Source organism: Coffea arabica, chromosome 2c, assembly GCF_036785885.1.
Source record: "Coffea arabica cultivar ET-39 chromosome 2c, Coffea Arabica ET-39 HiFi, whole genome shotgun sequence".
Taxonomy (NCBI): Eukaryota; Viridiplantae; Streptophyta; class Magnoliopsida; order Gentianales; family Rubiaceae; genus Coffea; species Coffea arabica.
The window spans coordinates 31681753-31698705 of record NC_092312.1 but is presented as its reverse complement, the minus strand read 5'-3'; the positions used below and the strand labels follow the sequence as shown (position 1 = coordinate 31698705).

Below are 16953 nucleotides of genomic sequence, written 5' to 3'. Positions count from 1 at the left end.
CATAAGTAGCAACATTTGAACTATTGAAAAGTTATTAAAAATTTATTGATGTGGATTGTACCTCTTAATATAAGATGAAAATGTAAATACTTTCCATACTCGAAGTCCACGTGATAACAAGTAAGTTAACAAGGAAATATATTTTGTAAGTGCATTAGTTTGGGAATAGTTTTGAAGAATGAGATTGGTTTGGGATTATATGTTTCGAACTGCTTTTACAACATTGCTAAGTGATAAAAGAAGCCTTCTATCATCTACTGCATTCATTCATCTCAAAATTGCGTAAAACCTTTTACGAGGATCAAAAAGCCCCTAATTTTTCTAACATGCTTACGAAGAACTTCAAATTCAATAGACAATGAATTTCAACACATTCATTAGTAAATCTAATCGAATACTGCCCAATCATACACATACATTTTCACTCAATCAGAGTCGGGATCACCATCCACAATATCAGGAAGTGAATCCATTGAAGTGTCGTCATTGATTTCTACCACCAATCCAGCGCCCCTTCCTGTGTTTGATATTGTAGCAGAAATCTTTTCCACAATCCTAGTGTATTCATGATCTTGGCTTGTCACCACATCCTTCGCAGATGTTGGCGTGACACTCTGCTCAGTAACCATAGTGTTTCTTTTACTTGCTGAAGAAGAGACATCTTTTCCTGCTGCTACAACAAAATCTGTATGACCATCAGCTGATGTAGCACTGCCTGAAACCAGTCCATCTGATTCGGTGGCAGTATGACCACCAGCTGTAGCAACCAATATTCGCCCTTCAATATGATCGCGTTCCTCTGTCTGCTTGTAGCTTTCCGGAGTCGGCAAGTCAACCATTATCTCATCCCCATCTACTGGTACTTTGTCAGCTGCAACAGCCATTGATTCCCCAAATTCACCACCTTCACGCTTATTTCTTTCAGAAGGAGAACCACAACGAGGAAGCTTTTCTAATGCTGGATGGGTAGAGGTCCCAGGGGGTTCTTTATCACTGCTGGTATATTTTCCAAGGTCATTGACATCTGTTTCATCACCATTTGCCAGCCACCTTTCGTAAAGATCATCATCCCCAGACTCTGGCTGAGAAGGCTCCTTTCCTAGTGTGCTAAAATGAAATGAAGTGCTCTTTCTGTGATCTGCGAAGTGTACGTCTGGAAAGTTGAGGCTAGCACTACCATAATGGTCAACTGCCGATTGAAGATCTATAAATGGAAGGGCCCTAAGATGTATGAGCACTTCCAAGGTCAAAAGAGCATGACAGCAATACTCAGAAATTTTTGTTCCAGATTCTCGACTGCCTGCAGTCACCAGAACGCATAAATCTATGAGCAAGAAGCCGAGAAAAGTAGACTTTTTCAATTCCATTAACTTAAAAAAAAAAAAAAAAAGGTTCAAGTAGCCCCGCAGAAGAACCTCTTATAAGTACGGTTATTCCTTCCATATCTTACATATTGAAGACCTCTTACTGTCAAACGAAATTACCACGACAAATTGCAGGCATACATCACTCATTTGACAAGCATTTTAACAAGTACTCCAATTATACCGCTCATGTTAGTTACATAAAGGACAAAATCAAGCAACCTCTATTTCATGTTTACCAACTTGACTTGGTATCCCCTCATCTATCTTAATTATATAAAATTGTTCGTGCCTCCAATTCAAATGTACAACGTGGAGACAGCCCATGGATTGCATGGGAAGAAGATGACACTGGAGGCTGGACAGCACTTACCTCTACGAAAAAGTTCGAGACCCTGAGCAAGATGTGAAGGGCGAACACGACCAGGAGAAAGAAGGGATGCCAAAAGTGTGCGTAAAGCAGCAAGTTGGAAGTCTGCCCATAAAGGAGTAGCTTCACCATAAACTACAGTACTATTGTTGTCAGCCCATCCCACTTTGCAAGCATTTGTTGCAACTGTTATAAGGAGACGATCAATATTTGATCGCCAACCATCTGATCTCATGGCCCCAGCCTATTGACAAAAAATATCTGAAAGCATATACAGTTTATTGGAATCACAATTAGAGAAAAATAGGAGCTGCATTCATTTGAATACTGAAATACTGACAAGTACATCCAATAAAGTAGATGCCTACCATCTCAGAAAATCAGGCTAATTATTCCATTAAGTGACAATATGGAAACATAATTAAACGTGCAAGGGGCAAATTCAGTGCATAGGCCTCCTAAATAAGGCTTGAAAATGCCTGAAGTCTGGGTCAACTTAGCACCAACTAGAACATCACAGCCATAATGGATGATATTTAACACTAAAGCAGATTAGATGTGTCGGCAAGACTAACTAAGCATACTGCATATAACTCCAGATAAGTACAGCTAGATAGACCATTACACCGTCTACATGAAGTTTCAGCTCAAGGAGCTTAATACTGGCTGCATAAAAAGCACAATTAACAGGATCTACCACGGTACAAGACCAAAAATGAAGCACCTCTCTAAGGCTTCCAAAGTGAATTCTTATTCCAAAATAACCACGGAGACAGTAGAAAGAAGCAGAATGAAAGACCAACTTGAGGTACTTTGTGAGCACACCTTTTGCTAAGTCAATAGCTAAAGTAGTATTCTCATAAGCATATAAATGATGGTAACTCAATGCATTTAATTAGATAAAGAAGGAACATACCACACTCAAAAGAGCTTCTAATGCCTCTAATGCAGCAATCCTGACAGATATTGCAGTCATATTTTGGGATGTCTCCACTTCCAGACCACCTTTAGCAGATTGGTCTCCAACAGATTCAGCTGAAGTTGGGTGCTTCCTTTTTCTCTGAAAACATTGTTGCAGTGCATCCTGTAAGGCCTTTGAGCGTGCAGCAGAGTACGAGCCACCACTCTCACGACCATGAGGATCCAGATCAAGGAATGCATTGCTTATAACTTCCTGGATCAGATATATTGCAATCCCTGTCAAGAACCACCACCATTAGGAGAAACAATTCCACGTGACAGATCTCTGTGTGCATCTGTATTTGTTTGCGAAAGAAGGAAAGAGGTAGTAAAGGGTTATTGAATTGAACGAATTACAAGAAGATTTTTTTTTTTTTTAAGTATCAACAGCACTACTCTAAAAAACACCACTTCAAATTTGGTAAGCACCAAAACTATTGCCACTGAGTTAGATGCTAAAATCCCTCCAAAAAAAAAAGTTAGATGCTAAAAAAAAATCGGTTGTAGCAAGCTACAAAGTCAAACCTATATCAAATATGGATTAAGAGAAAGGCAAGTAAGGAAAAAAAATTGTCACACAAAATTGGTATAGGATGCACAATGGGTGCACGATTTTTTTGTTAACAAATTTGGCAAAAGATATATATGAAAACATCTTCTAAATCACAAAAAGAAACAAACGAGGTTAGATAACAAAAGATTAGTGCCTGGTTATGACACCAAATGTCCTCAAGTCAAAGTAGTTTGATTAAAATTCTGAGCATCAACCTGATACCTCGTTATAACCATCTACATATGAGTAAAGCAGCATGTTCGAACTTAGATACGGTAGTAGATCAAGTAGAAAATTACCATCATGTTCAAAATGTCTTCAAATAAAAACACGAGTATGGACAATTATCTAGTTCTCACAAAAGAAGTTGCAAAACAATAGACAACATGCAAATGGTATCCCATAAAAACCTGAGATGTCGAAAAATCTCATGTATCTGATATTGACCAGTGAAAAAAATTAGAGAACTCAAACCTGAAAAGTATCATGCCTTTTGAAGAATATTAACCTCAGCCAACCAAATGCACTTATAAACCTTTGATAGTCCTTTATGTCCAGTACGTACAAGATCAATCCCGGTGTTAATATCATAAATCACAAGTTTTGCCTAATAAACTCATCAAGGCCAAACTGACAGTAGCTCTGGACTCATGCAAAGTATTGAGGTTCATTTTGTTTTAGTATTTCTTTTTCAGGGCTCTTGACAAGCAGCATACTTATGGAAAATCACCTTAATTGCAATGATCTTCCATAGAACATGTAGACTTGTAGAATGTCGGGATATTCAAATGACAGTTTTATAAAGCAAATTTTAACAAGATTCACGAGTTCCAATGCTACAGCCTTTTTAGAGGTTTCAAAATAATGAGCAACTTATGCTCCATGTGCTTCTATTTTTGAACCCCCAATATGACAGAAATGAGCAAGAGGAGGAGGAGAAGAGTATCTCATGCTTACAAGCATATATTCTTGCACATGCATCCATAAGGGATCAAACGCATGACAGATGAACTAAGCGCAGGAACTAACATCAATTTCCAGGCACCCAATATCAACATAAGCAAAGAGGTGAAAAGATATGTTAAACAATTACTTACCAATCCCCATGGACATCAGCAAAACTTTCATAATTGAGTAAACCTTAATCCTTAACTCTGGCAGGGCGCATGTCCTAAAATATTCTGTTAGCAGTCGTGTGATATCTGCCACATGTGGAACAACTGACTGCAAAAGCGCATACAAAATCATGTTACAACTAACATTTTTGAAATGTAAACTAAAGAAGGAAGAGGAAATCAAACTAAAGAGCATAGCTTTATATCCAACGGACAAAGAACTCAAGGACAAGCTTTATAATAAGATATAAATAGAGTGATTACATTTAAAAGAGAACAAGAAGAAGATAAATCAGTCACCTGCGAAGTCCCTTTACAATAGAACTCAGAAGCTCCAGGCTGCACCTATGCAATTCAGGAAGTTCTAAACAAATCAAGTCCTGTCTCATGGCAGTCATAAAAGGGGAGGATTGTGAGAATGAGCCATCGACCATCAGCACTCTCTTAACAAGAGCTACCAGTGAACAAACAGGCACAGAAACCTGCATAGAGCACCAGACAAACTTATGCTCAAGGTAACGAGTTCATGTATCTCCCTTAAAAAATACAAGAAATCAATTCGGTCATTTACACATATTTGATATCATAAACTAAACGAGGCATATCACCTGAACGGGATAAGCATCAGTAAGCATTGTGCAACAGCAGGTCATCAGGGTAGAGACTCTTGAAACTAATACTTGTTCAGGCCTCTTCATTGCCTGATCTGAGTTTTTTGCTGATGCCGTTAGCCCTCCTAAGGGAGGTGGGGGGTCCTTCCCTGGAGGAAGTAACAACCTCACTACCTCACTACTTCTGGCCTCTGCAACAGGTGAATAAAACATCAGCACCTAAATATTCAATCAAAATAGCAGTTCCATCTCCAAATTAAAGCAACTGTTACCTTCTTCTAGACCTTGGAACATAACATTTAGTTGATTATTTATGAATATCAAGACCTTCTGCATCATCAGTGACCAGCTATCCTCATCTCCTCGGGATTTTGGAAGTAAGGCCAAGCCATGAGCAAGTTTCTGCAGACCAAGACAAATTAACTCTTTTTGGATTGGCTATAACAAGCCAACCTAATCAAGGTGTTCACAGCTGCATAACTTGTTGGAACCACAAATCAAGGTGTTCACAGCTTTCAGTTATGAACTTAATCTTAACTCATCGGCTTACAGCTCAATTTTCTCTATTACTACAATCAACACGGAGTTAAACTTCTCACAAATTATAAGGGTTCTAAACTGATCATTTGTGAAGTTGAGATGGGTTTGGATTTTTGCTAATTTGAGAGTCCCTGACTCAGTGCCACACCATTTTGACTCATACTTTCTGAGTTTACATATCTCTAACTAAAATGCGTGCGCCATGATACCATCTTGTTTTACATTCAAAAGATGATTAGTTTAAAAGCATATGATCAAGTGTGACTAATGATTGAGGAGAAACGTAAATGTAGAATGTGCTCTATAATATTTTACCATGCTGCTGGAAGCAAGGGCAGAGACCCGATTGACCCAGGCATCGACGGCCGACTTCCAGCCGTCACTGAGCTTTTGGTCAGTGGAAGATGGGGCCTATTCCCAGAGAAGACAATGAGTTTTAACGGCAGAGACGACGTGAGAGAGGTCCGAAGGGTTTCTGAAGGAGTGTTTTTCGTCTGGGATGTATTCCCTAAAAAGTGACCGCAGGAGCTGAGGCTTCAATGCGACACCGCACATGCCCTAAATGTGATTACTGGCCGCCATTGAAGAGAGACTAGAGAGCAAAAACGATAGGGAGCTTATGAAGGACGAGAAAAGAAAAGAAGAGAAAAGAAAATATAACTTAGGAATGAAAGGAAAAGAAGGGAAAAGATGTATATTTGGTTTGGGAGTTCAATGAAAGAAAAGAAAAGAAACATCTTTCCCTTAGTTGAGAGTTGAGAGATATGGAAAGAAAAGATTTTATGAGATTATAACTTTACGTATTTGCCTTTTAATTTTTAAATTAAAATCCAAATATTAGCTTTCTTGTTCCAATAAATAGAATATTTGGACAGGATAAAATTCTAAAACAATTGCATATGTATTCTCACAAGATGAATAATAATAAGTTGAGTTCTCAAATGGTGTAGGGCACATTTTTTATCCGTTTCATAATTATTAGTTCTATTTATAAAAAGCTAATCGTCTCTGATCAGATGATCAGAGTCAGGGGCTGATCCCATGGATGATAAAACTCCTAGAGGCATCAGTTTTTGTGAAGTTGTTTGGATTGTTGATTTATAACATGAAAACTGGAATCCATGAGAAATGAAAGTTCTTGCTGAATCATTTTATAATTTGAAGCTTACGTAGGCAAATAAACAAATATATTGTATGCATTCAAATTTTATATTCATGCATTACCGCTGGAGCTTACACGTACCATAACCATGCAAGATATAATCACAAATCAATACTATAAAAATCAAGAGTTCATTGACAAGAATTTTATGATAGAAAATGAACAACAAATTTAAAATATAAACAATAACAATCTATACATAGAAAAAATGCTTTTTCACGATTTTCTAGAGAAGATTGAGCAAAGAAAGAAAGAAGAGATTGAGTTAAAGAAATATCTTTTATTATTGAACTGTGGATGAAGAACAAAAAAAATCAAAGAACTAGTTGGAAGTATAGAAAGTATAGAACTCAGAAAGCTTTGCATTGATGCTTTTAGAAATCAACTCTAGGATATATCGGGAATAATGACATTTTGTATCAGCTTTTAAAGGATAAAATTGTCATATTAAAAATATCCTTTGGCGCCCAACAAGTTTCCATCATTTTCCTCCCAAAATTGGGTGGAAAAATTTTCATCAATTAAAGGAATTCACATTCGTTCATTTCGTTTCTCTTCCGTCCTTGTGAAAACTCCTAAAGGAATGAAATGATAGACTTTCCCTCAGGATACTTTTGTTTTCTGTCTTTTTCTCTCAATTCAAATGAAGCCTAAATTTGAATCAACGGACGTATAATTTGAGGGCTACAATGGTCATTAGAGATAAGGTTGTGCATTGAAATTGAAATTGGTAAATCGAAAGTTTGAAATTAGAATTTTTTGAAATTTTTTAATGAATTTTTCCGGCTGAATTCGATTTCGAAATGGCCAATTCCAATTTCGAATTTGATGCCGAATTGAATTCGGAATTCGGTGAATTCCGAATGCGCCGAATTCAAACCTGTTCCTTTTTTTTCTTGTTAAAAAAATAGAAAAACCTGTTCGAATTTAATGACTTCCACAAGTGTTGTCCCCTTGGATTCCACAAGTCGACTGTTTCTCTTACTCAAATTCAAGAGGAAAAGGTAAAGAATGAAGCTGATAACATAACAATTAAGCTACACTCAAAACATTTCTAGTCACAATAGCACTCCCAAGCGCGGAGCATCAAAGAAAGAAATTGCTATAAAGAAATTAACAAAGACCCTGTTTCTTTTGAGCTTATGAGAAACCAAGGCCGTTTCTCCCCATTTTACTTATCCAAAGGGGCAAAACTTCCAACTACTGAAAAGGTGGCATTTTTACTAACACGACCTAAACGAAAATGGTAAAAAAGGATGGTGGTTGTGTATAATGAGGAGAGAGAGACAGATCTAAAGAGGGGTAAGGTAGGAGACTACGTCAGATAATACAGAGGAAGTAGTTACTTTTTTTTCTTTTTTTTTTCTTTGTGGGGGTGGGGGTAGTTGTTCAAGAGCAATTGGGATTTCTACCAGGGTCTCCAAAGTAAAAGTAATGGCCCCAATCCCCATTGCTACTAGTCTGGACATCATAGCAGTTGGATTGCTTAGTAAAGGTGCCAAGACCTTTGGGAGCCTTGAGATTGTTGGAGCTATCAACCACTTAAACATTCCTGAAATAGCTTGCTTTGTCCTTGAAGATGAAGGGCTGAAGATGAAGAGTGAAGATGGCGTGAAGATGAAGGTGAAACCGAGAGTGAGAGAGAGAGTAAGCTGACAAAGTAGGAAAGCTGGGCTGTTGACTCTCAATTGAAGACTAGCAGGCGGTGGAGGCCGAGAAAGGAAGGTGAGACAGTGAGCCTTAGTTGCGAGACGATGAAGAAGAGGCGGAAGAGTTAATAGATTAGGTTTTGCAATTTCAATTTGCACTTTTGCTTTTTTATTTTTGTTAATTGTTAGATGTGTCAGTATTCATTATGTTATATAATATATATTATATATGTATTGTTAAAAAATATTATATTATATATAAATATTATTATTCGAAATCAAAATCGTAGTTCCCATTTCGAAGTCCCCACATCAAAATCGGTAATTCCGATTTCAAAAATTATATTTTCGAATTCGATCAATTCGAAATCGGAATTATCGAATTACATTCGGAATTATCGGAATTTCAAATTAATTTTCGAAATCGATCAATTCGAAATCGGAATTATCGAATTACATTCGGAATTATCGAAATTTCGAATTTGAAATTCCGAATTCAATTGGAAAAAAATTGGTAAATCGAAATTTTTCAAATTTGCACACCCCTAATTAGAGGTTTCCGGATCGAATCCAAAAACATGGTACCCGAGAATTTTAAATCTATTTTACCACCCAATTCAATGTTCATTTCTAATTATTAAAAAAATTTAATTATTATTTGAGTAAATCTTATATACACTGACAGTGAATACACTATCACCGTTTGATTCATGACATGTTTGTAAAAACTAAATTTCAAATTCAAATTTTACATAGTTATCATTCATCCAATGCTAACAGTGTATACACTTAGTATAGGAAAGATTAATCATTATTATTTTATAACCTCTAAAGTTTCATATCATTCCGTAAGAATTAACCTACACAATTAATGAGAACTTATAAATTTTTTCACCCGAATTTTTTTTTATCTTACTTTGAAGCCAAACCGGTAAATTTCATTTGATATAAAACCTCGAGCTATTTCTAATTCCTGACTTATTACCAACTATGCTACATTTTGATGCCAAAAATAAACATTTACGTACGATCAAATGAAAATCACTGCAAGCCCCCTACGAGTGGTCCGACTAGCTCTGTAACCTAGTAATTACCAGCAAGTCCCGTGATTGATCACTGTGTATTACTTTCATGTGTATCCTTGAAACAAAGCCGCAAGGTTGGAATACTCCTAAGTGGAAAAAAGAATGAAAAACATTGCACGAAGGACCACAATGGTTCTAAAATAACGAGCATTCCTACTGATGACAGAAATTGCAGATGCAAGAGAGACACCATTTTGCACCAAATCTTTCTTCCATACAACAGCTACATTCAAAAATCTCATTTGCAGTTTCTTTTTAAGTAATCTAAATATCGGAAGCTGAAAATAATCCGCCGTTTAATACACATTATCCTGATGATCCTCTAGGTAACTGTTTTTACAACAGGAGGCAGAGTCTTCAGAAGTGACATCGAAGGCCGTCGTACGGTGTGATTGAGCAGAAGCATCAGACTTAGAAGCATTAGAGCTCCAGCTTGATGAGCCGTGCCAAGTGACACAGGTACGTATGACAGAAGAGTTGATACCCCCAAAGTGACCTGCTGACGGAGCAAAATTTATTTAACAGATAAATGTAAAATCATTCATGCGTGTCTAACAAAAGCAATCATGCCAAGGAACTGGCCGAACAATTGTGATAAAGCTCACCAACAAAGATTGCTAGAACTTAGCAGGACACACCTGGAGAGCAGCCATGCCTACTATACTTCCGATCAAGGAGCGTATGGCAGGATGCAGGTCCAGTTTCCGAGTTGAGAACCATAAGCCACCAATTGCTGCTAAAGTCGTAGTGGCAAGTATACGATGATCTAGCTATTAAAGAAATAGTCTTGTTATTAGAAAATTTTGCATACCAGCACAAAATATGGATTCTAACAGAGATGAGATTTCATATTTGCATTCGGTCAAAGAACTAAAGTTAGTTGCTTTGCATCATTCAAGAACATGTGCATTAGAGAGCCAAGTTTGTCATACAGTGAATTGAGACAAATATCACACATAGTAAATACTTATGCAGCCAGGCCGTAAAACTTTAAGATTTTTAAACCTACATTGCTTGAAAGTTTTCTCATAGCATCTTGAAATAGTCTTGTTATCAGAAAATTTTGCATACCAGCACAAAATATGGATTCTAACAGAAATGAGATTTCATATTTGCATCCGGTCAGAGAACTAAAGTAAGTTGCTTTCCATCATTCAAGAACATATGCATTAGAGAGAGCCAAGTTTGTCATACAGTGAATTAAGACAAATATCACACATAGTAAATACTTATGCAGCCAGGCCGTAAAACTTCAAGATTTTTAAACCTACATTGCTTGAAAGTTTTCTCGTAGCATCTTGACTACAGTAAATCCGCCTGTGTATCTTCCATCTAGAATCATTATCAATGTCAATGTCAATGTACCAGGTTGAGTACTTGATTCACACTTCTATTTCTCGTCCTGATGATCCCAAAGGAGAAGGTCAACATTATCTGAGAACCATCTCTTCAATGTGCTAAATTTTGCTAGAAGATAAATGTAACATCAAATGTCCAACCTTTTCTCGTGTCAGTGTCCACGTCATTTCATTTCATAAGTAGATTCCTACAATAAAACTATTGATAATAAACAAAGACAGCACACTTCCTAATGATAATAAATAAAGTTCACCAATTCATCTCGAATCCAATAATATTTCTGCAAATGTGAAGTCTGACTAGAAACTGAGAGAGGTTACCTGCACAGTTGATGTATTCTCAAAGAAGTTTCGCAGTAGAGGCTTCATACTGAAAATATCTTCTGGAACCCATGTATCACCCATCTTTGGGAAAGTGTTAAAGGCACGACCCTATTGATTTTAGGTGCAGCCACAAGTTAAAATGCATATATATCTGACTCATAAAACACAGAGCTTGTCCTTTGATTATTGGCAAACATATCAAGTTTCAAAGAAGCAATAGGTACATACAGCATCATTTCCTGCAACAAATGCTCCTGAGACAGCAGTGAATCCGACAAGGATGCTCACAGGGAGGGCAAGTCGCTTAACTTTTGCAGCACCCTTAACCCAAGCTACTGACTCAGCAGGAGGTTCATGCATAACAACTGAAAGAGCAGTCCAGAAGAGCCCACTGTAAATTACAAATGCTGAAGTAAGATGGGCCGCTAGGCGGTAAGGGCTGACTCTTGGTTCAGCATATTCCGATGCGGGGTCCTATAAAGGAAAAGAAATTAGACCTTTTTGAATAGATATGTGTCAGATATTAATCATTGCAAGTAGAAAACGCAGTTCTTGATACCTCTAAACCACTTTTAACCATCCACCAACCTATTAGTCCCTGCCCAGCACCAAGAGCAAATAACCCAGATAATCTAAGTCCAAGTTGTAGAGTAATATAACCCTTGCGAAGAAAGTAAGAGAATGGCAGAGCAAACATGATACCCAGTGCTCTTCCCCACATTCGATGTGCATATTCCATCCAATAAATGAACTTGAAATCATCAATACTCATCCCTTTGTTTACACTGCAACAAAACAAAAATAAGAAATGCAGCGAAAAGTGCTCCCAAGTGAACATGACTAACAAATATTGTGACTGACATAAAAATTAATATCATCTTTAATGATCACTAGAGACCTAATCAACAAACAAAGAGCACAGAAAATTCATCAAGACACAAAATACCCTATGAGAATATCATATGCAGCAAATAAATAAATAAATATTAGCACAAAATGCACCAGGAGTTCCAAAAAGTTAATATTGTAAACATGACTGATTCTAGCAAAAGTAAAACAGCAACTAATTTGAACTACAGAAGCATAAAATGCTACCTCAACTGACCGTTTATATTCAGGTGACTGTTTATATTTCTCAAATTCAACCAGCCAATCTTCATCTGTTAGAGGAGGAAGCCTCCCAGTGAATTTCCAGTCAGTCATTGAAAGCCCCGATCTGGTTAATCGTGTCATACCCCCAAGCACCACCATACTGAAGACCCAAGCAGCAGATCCAAAAAGCCATATCCCAACCAACTTCTGGGCACGAGGCCCAGCAGTTACAAGAAGCCTCAAACCATCCTTCTTTTCTGTAGACGCAGTTGCTGCAGTGGATAAATTCCTAAAGGATGGTCTGCAGAAACCCTGAAACCAGAAAGCTGGGTTAGCAACCATGATCGTTAGAACAAAATGCTAATAAAGTCCATTGCCTTGTCCATGAAACGAAAGTACAAGATCAAACCTAATTATAGCATCTAAGTTAAGATCTTCCACCCATTAATCAAGCCAAATTTCCCAGTTTTCAAACTTACAATTGAGATTTTAACAGCATCCTATCCCAGAGGTATTAAAGACCAAAGCAACTAACAGATCAAGATATGGCTAAAACCTGCAGTATTTCCATGTTGCTTCCTATCAATATGACTAAGAATTGAAACAGTTCATATCAAATTTGAAGGAAAAATGCCATCTTCTTTTTTTTCACAAAAAATCCACTGCTTCTAGTTGTCTACTAACAATCTTAACATTAAGCTGCCACCAAATTCGAACAAAGGGATGATCTTTAATCAATACCTAAACATGCTAAACCCATTATACCAAAAAAATTTTCGGAATAGACATTTCTGTTTGTCTATAAAATACCAAAAAAAAGGAAGGAAAAGAAAACGAAAAAGGGCAATAAACATTTATGTTGGTCTATAAGATACAAAAATAAGCTGATTACACTTGAGAAGAGGAACGAGAAATGAACCTTATGATTAGGATAATGACGACGAAATGCTTTGAATCCCAAGTTACTCAAGCTTCTGATAATGCTGGTTTGGCTTGCAGGAATAAGATCAAAAGAAAAAGAAGAGTAAGTTTTTGAGTGGATCAGCGAGGAGGGCTCATTGGAAATGCAAACCCCTGATCTTGATAATCTTGAATTTGAGGAAATTTGATTAACTATGCTTTTAGTTTTTCTGAAAGCTGAGATAAGTCTGCTCTCCATCATGTTTTCTCCACCCTGCTCTCCACTTCGTTCTGTTTAGAAGATTTGAATCAATGGGGTTTTAGGCAATGTTTTAAAACCCGGACCGTCAAGCGAACCGGTGAAGTGAAAGGGTCGAGGTTCAATCGGTCGGACCGGTTCAACCTCGGTTCAATAAATAAATAAATAAATAACATATATATATATATATATATATATATCCCCTAATTTGCATCTCCTATTAGTGTACTATCTACATGCCTTTCCATGAACAGCAGAATTAGATTAAATCTAAATGCAAGTTTCCTAGCTCAGGAAACACACACACACACACACATCTATGCACAGAATAAGATATAAATGCTAAACTACAATTAACATAAGAGCAATATCCAACAATTAACACACACAATTAACATAGTTATCCAACTTACATGTCCAATTGTCTAAATATTAGAATTAACAAAAAACAATACAAGTCTAGAAAACAATCAAAAGGTCCAAACAAGTCCAATTTATAAGTCGTCATCATGATAAGTCATCTTGACAACAAAGCTTCATCATTCATTCCGGGACAACAAAGCTTCAAAAGGTCCTTTATTAAGCTTTTGTTTTTCTTCCATTGTCTGGGATAGTCTTTAATTCTATGTTTGGAATCTGTTTACAAGTACTTAAGTAGGTTTGACCAGGACAGTTTCTTTAGGGTTGTCAGACTAAGGCCAATTGCAGAATCATTAGCCTCAAGAACATGGTTAGAATCATCCACGGTTAGAATTGTTCTTAGTGATGTCAAAAATATATTCATGTAACTCAGAATTTTTATACCTAGGATAGAATTTATATTCTAACATTCTTGGTTACACCTGGCAGCTTTTGGTTGCTTCTCTAGTATTCAGACTCCTTGTACATGTTTGGTAGTAGACAGCAGTCTTAATATGTAGACATAATAGTTTTCCAACTGTAGGTTGTGCATAATTTAATGAGCTCTAATTAGTCAACAATAGATTTGGTTGTTTACCTTTCAGAAACAGGAGGTCACGGAATGATTTAGTAGCATGTAAACCTAGCAAGGGACTTATATTATTTAATAAGTGGAGTAGCATTTGAGCTTCTGTGAAATACACTAATGGTGGATTGTAGAAAAGATGATTTGAAGAATATACACCAAAAGGACAGAAACCAGATATGTATAAACATTTTGTCTTATAGACAGAAGCAGAAAAAGCTTTGGCTAAAGTAAGAAAAGAACCTTGCTGTACAGAAAATCAAATTCTGTTTCATCATAGAATCTCTGTGTCACTGCACTTTGGTTAATAAAGTTTTCTAATTATAGGATTAAGTGTTTACCTATAACAGCTAAAGATTGAAAGACTGGCAACTATGATAAATGGTAGTATGAGATTATTATTGAAAGAGTCATGGTTATTATATCTATGTTAACCTGTTATATTAACCCGACAAGACAAACAAGAAGATTTGTTCAACAACTGAAAAACATGCTTTGGAAGATTGTGTCAAATTCTCACTTCACTTCACCAAGTAACCAAACGTGTCAAAAATTCATCCCAATTCGCCAAATGGAAGTACTTGAAGCAAGGGAAACTTTCTACATGCTTCAATATCAAATTATAATACAACTCCACAATGACATGGTTATCAATTACTGAATTAAGTGACAGAAGGGACCATATGATAGGCTGTCCAACTGAAAGACCGAGGACTTTTTTTTTTCTTTTTTTTTATCCAGTTTTCAGATAATACCAAAAGAAAAAGACTTTTACTGAGGCCGTTGGTGGAATTTAGCAGTGAAATACTGGGAATTTAGCAGTTTAGTACCAACATCTGGTACCTGACCACCAATTAATTGACATTTTTGATTGTCGGCCAAAAACATTAATAGGGAGTCTACCTCCCAATTAAGTTCCGGTTTCACCAGCGGCGCAACTCAACAACAGGGCAACCAAATTTTCTAACGAGTCAAAAAAAAAGGAAAATTGCAGGACAAACAGACTGACTAGAGGTGTGCATCGAAATCGAAAGCGGTAATTCGGAAGTTTAAAATCGGAAATTTTCGAAATTTGGCTTCAGTTTTCCCGACCGAATTCGATTTCGAAATGGCTAATTCCGATTTCGAATTCGATACCGAATTGAATTCGGAATACGGTGGATTCCGAATTCCCCGAATTCTTTTTTTTTCCGCCTCTATTTAAGAGGAGATTTGAAAGCCGTTCCTCCTCCAACCAAAACAGGTTGTTAACCAGAATCATTAACACCAATTTAATCCACGAACATGTCATGAACACATCTAATCATTATCTTCTATCTATTAAAGTTCAACCCTGCTGAGTGCTGAGCTTCAGAGATCTCAGAAAGAGCACAAACAAATGCCAATTGTAACTGAAAGTCATAGAACACCTTCAGCACATTCACATATTCCACGACTAATCAACTTAAAAATAGGCAAACACCCTAATTTACATTGTCATATATAAATTTAGAAACGGGCAAACTGTCTTTTGACAAATTTAATGTTCGCAGCCAGAAGCATGAACAGAAAACACATACAGTGCACAAAAATGTACAATGGCGTCTGCCTGCTGGATGGTTTTCAAGATGTGCTTGGAAAACACATAAGTGAAAAACAGAAGTTGAAAAACAAAAGTTCAGCACCTCTGTTGCCCCTCTGTTGCTCCGTGTATGTCAGGGAGAAGAAGAAACAAAGAAATTAAAAAGGTCAAATGATACAATTTGTTAATTAACACTCAAAACCATTTTTTGTGCGTATTAGTACCCAAAGAACGTATTTAACTAAGAAAAAATAAGGATTGAGCATGCCATTGAAATTATTGATGAAAAATCACTGGCGTAAGAAACATAGCTGAAAAAGGTGAGTAAAAGCACTGGCGTACCTCAAATTGTCCGACAGTCTTGAATATGAAGGCTGATGGTGTCTATCTCTGTCGGACTTGAAGAACTGGTGTTCAATTTCAGGTGTGATGCAAATCACGAGTGAAATCTCTAAGGTGAAAGAGGCGATGGAAGCGGTGAGTAGGGGTGTCGGTGAGAGAGTAAACTGAGTCGGTGAAAGAGAGTGAGAGAGAGTAAGCTTCGTCGGTGACTCGGTGAGTCAAGCGGTGACGAAGACAGTGACGAAGAGGCGATGAAGGAAGAGGCGGCGCGGCAGAAGCTCAAGGTGAGTTAAGAGAAATTAGGGAAGCTCAATTTGTCGGAACTTGGAACCTCGATTTCAATTAGTAAGCTTATTATGTTAAAAACTATATTATATTATAATTATATTTAAATATTATTATTAGAAATCGAATTCGAATTTCCTAATTCGAATTCCTAATTCGAATATCCCAATTCGCAATCGGTAATTCCAATTTCAAAATTTTTATTTTCGAATTTGACCCGAATTCGAAAACGGAATTACCGATTTCAGTTCCGAATTACCGAAATTCCGAATTCAATTCGAAATCGGTTTCGAAATCGAAATTTTTCCAGTTTGCACATCCCTAAGACTGACAGCTTATCTAATTTGAGGACAAACCAAAAAAAAAAAATTGATTTAGGCTGATCAGCTTATAATATAATCATTTAGCTGCTGCTGCAATGACAAGTTAATAAGGATC

At 36.8% G+C, this 16953-nt stretch overlaps 3 protein-coding genes across 9 annotated transcripts; all 3 read right to left on the bottom strand.

Moving 5' to 3' along the window:
* Positions 1-341: 341 nt before the first annotated feature.
* On the bottom strand, positions 342-4354 carry LOC140004305 (uncharacterized). The gene is made up of 4 exons (XM_072076916.1): positions 4345-4354; positions 2651-2931; positions 1738-1978; positions 342-1300 (listed from the first exon to the last, which is right to left on the bottom strand). The coding sequence occupies exons 1-4, from the start codon at positions 4352-4354 to the stop codon at positions 426-428; spliced, it is 1407 nt and encodes a 468-aa protein (XP_071933017.1). The 3' UTR covers positions 342-425.
* On the bottom strand, positions 2712-6259 carry LOC113727202 (uncharacterized). 2 transcript variants are annotated; one of them, XM_027251231.2, is made up of 6 exons: positions 5829-6258; positions 5246-5375; positions 4971-5164; positions 4663-4844; positions 4345-4471; positions 2712-2931 (listed from the first exon to the last, which is right to left on the bottom strand). In XM_027251231.2, the coding sequence occupies exons 1-5, from the start codon at positions 5829-5831 to the stop codon at positions 4432-4434; spliced, it is 549 nt and encodes a 182-aa protein (XP_027107032.2). In that variant the 5' UTR covers positions 5832-6258; the 3' UTR covers positions 2712-2931; positions 4345-4431. The 2 variants fall into 2 exon arrangements, with proteins under 2 accessions (XP_027107032.2, XP_071931813.1); XM_072075712.1 differs by having other exon boundaries at positions 2788-2990; positions 5829-6259.
* A 3342-nt stretch (positions 6260-9601) lies between these two features.
* On the bottom strand, positions 9602-16559 carry LOC113727201 (heme A synthase COX15). 6 transcript variants are annotated; one of them, XM_027251228.2, is made up of 9 exons: positions 16231-16559; positions 15887-16004; positions 13103-13374; positions 12197-12495; positions 11651-11876; positions 11320-11565; positions 11089-11199; positions 10048-10179; positions 9602-9905 (listed from the first exon to the last, which is right to left on the bottom strand). In XM_027251228.2, the coding sequence occupies exons 3-9, from the start codon at positions 13343-13345 to the stop codon at positions 9732-9734; spliced, it is 1431 nt and encodes a 476-aa protein (XP_027107029.1). In that variant the 5' UTR covers positions 13346-13374; positions 15887-16004; positions 16231-16559; the 3' UTR covers positions 9602-9731. The 6 variants fall into 6 exon arrangements, 5 of the variants coding, with proteins under 5 accessions (XP_027107029.1, XP_071931810.1, XP_027107030.1 ...); XM_072075709.1 differs by lacking the exon at positions 15887-16004 and having other exon boundaries at positions 10015-10179; XM_027251229.2 differs by lacking the exon at positions 15887-16004.
* Positions 16560-16953: the final 394 nt, after the last annotated feature.

What these genes read in the sequence shown, in the direction of transcription:
- LOC140004305 (XM_072076916.1), bottom strand. An exon ending in TAGAAGCTCTTTTGAGTGTG is followed by an intron (nt 1,979 to 2,650) that starts GTATGTTCCTTC and finishes TTTTGTCAATAG; the next exon opens with GCTGGGGCCATGAGATCAGA. An exon ending in TCTCGAACTTTTTCGTAGAG is followed by an intron (nt 1,301 to 1,737) that starts GTAAGTGCTGTC and finishes TGGTGACTGCAG; the next exon opens with GCAGTCGAGAATCTGGAACA.
- LOC113727202 (XM_072075712.1), bottom strand. An exon ending in GTTCCAAGGTCTAGAAGAAG is followed by an intron (nt 5,165 to 5,245) that starts GTAACAGTTGCT and finishes CACCTGTTGCAG; the next exon opens with AGGCCAGAAGTAGTGAGGTA. An exon ending in CTGATGCTTATCCCGTTCAG is followed by an intron (nt 4,845 to 4,970) that starts GTGATATGCCTC and finishes TGCTCTATGCAG; the next exon opens with GTTTCTGTGCCTGTTTGTTC.
- LOC113727201 (XM_027251228.2), bottom strand. Translation starts at nt 13,345, where the DNA reads ATGATGGAGAGCAGACTTATCTCAGCTTTCAGAAAAACTAAAAGCATA. An exon ending in CAGTCACCTGAATATAAACG is followed by an intron (nt 11,877 to 12,196) that starts GTCAGTTGAGGT and finishes GTTTTGTTGCAG; the next exon opens with TGTAAACAAAGGGATGAGTA. An exon ending in TTGTTGCAGGAAATGATGCT is followed by an intron (nt 11,200 to 11,319) that starts GTATGTACCTAT and finishes TAAAATCAATAG; the next exon opens with GGTCGTGCCTTTAACACTTT.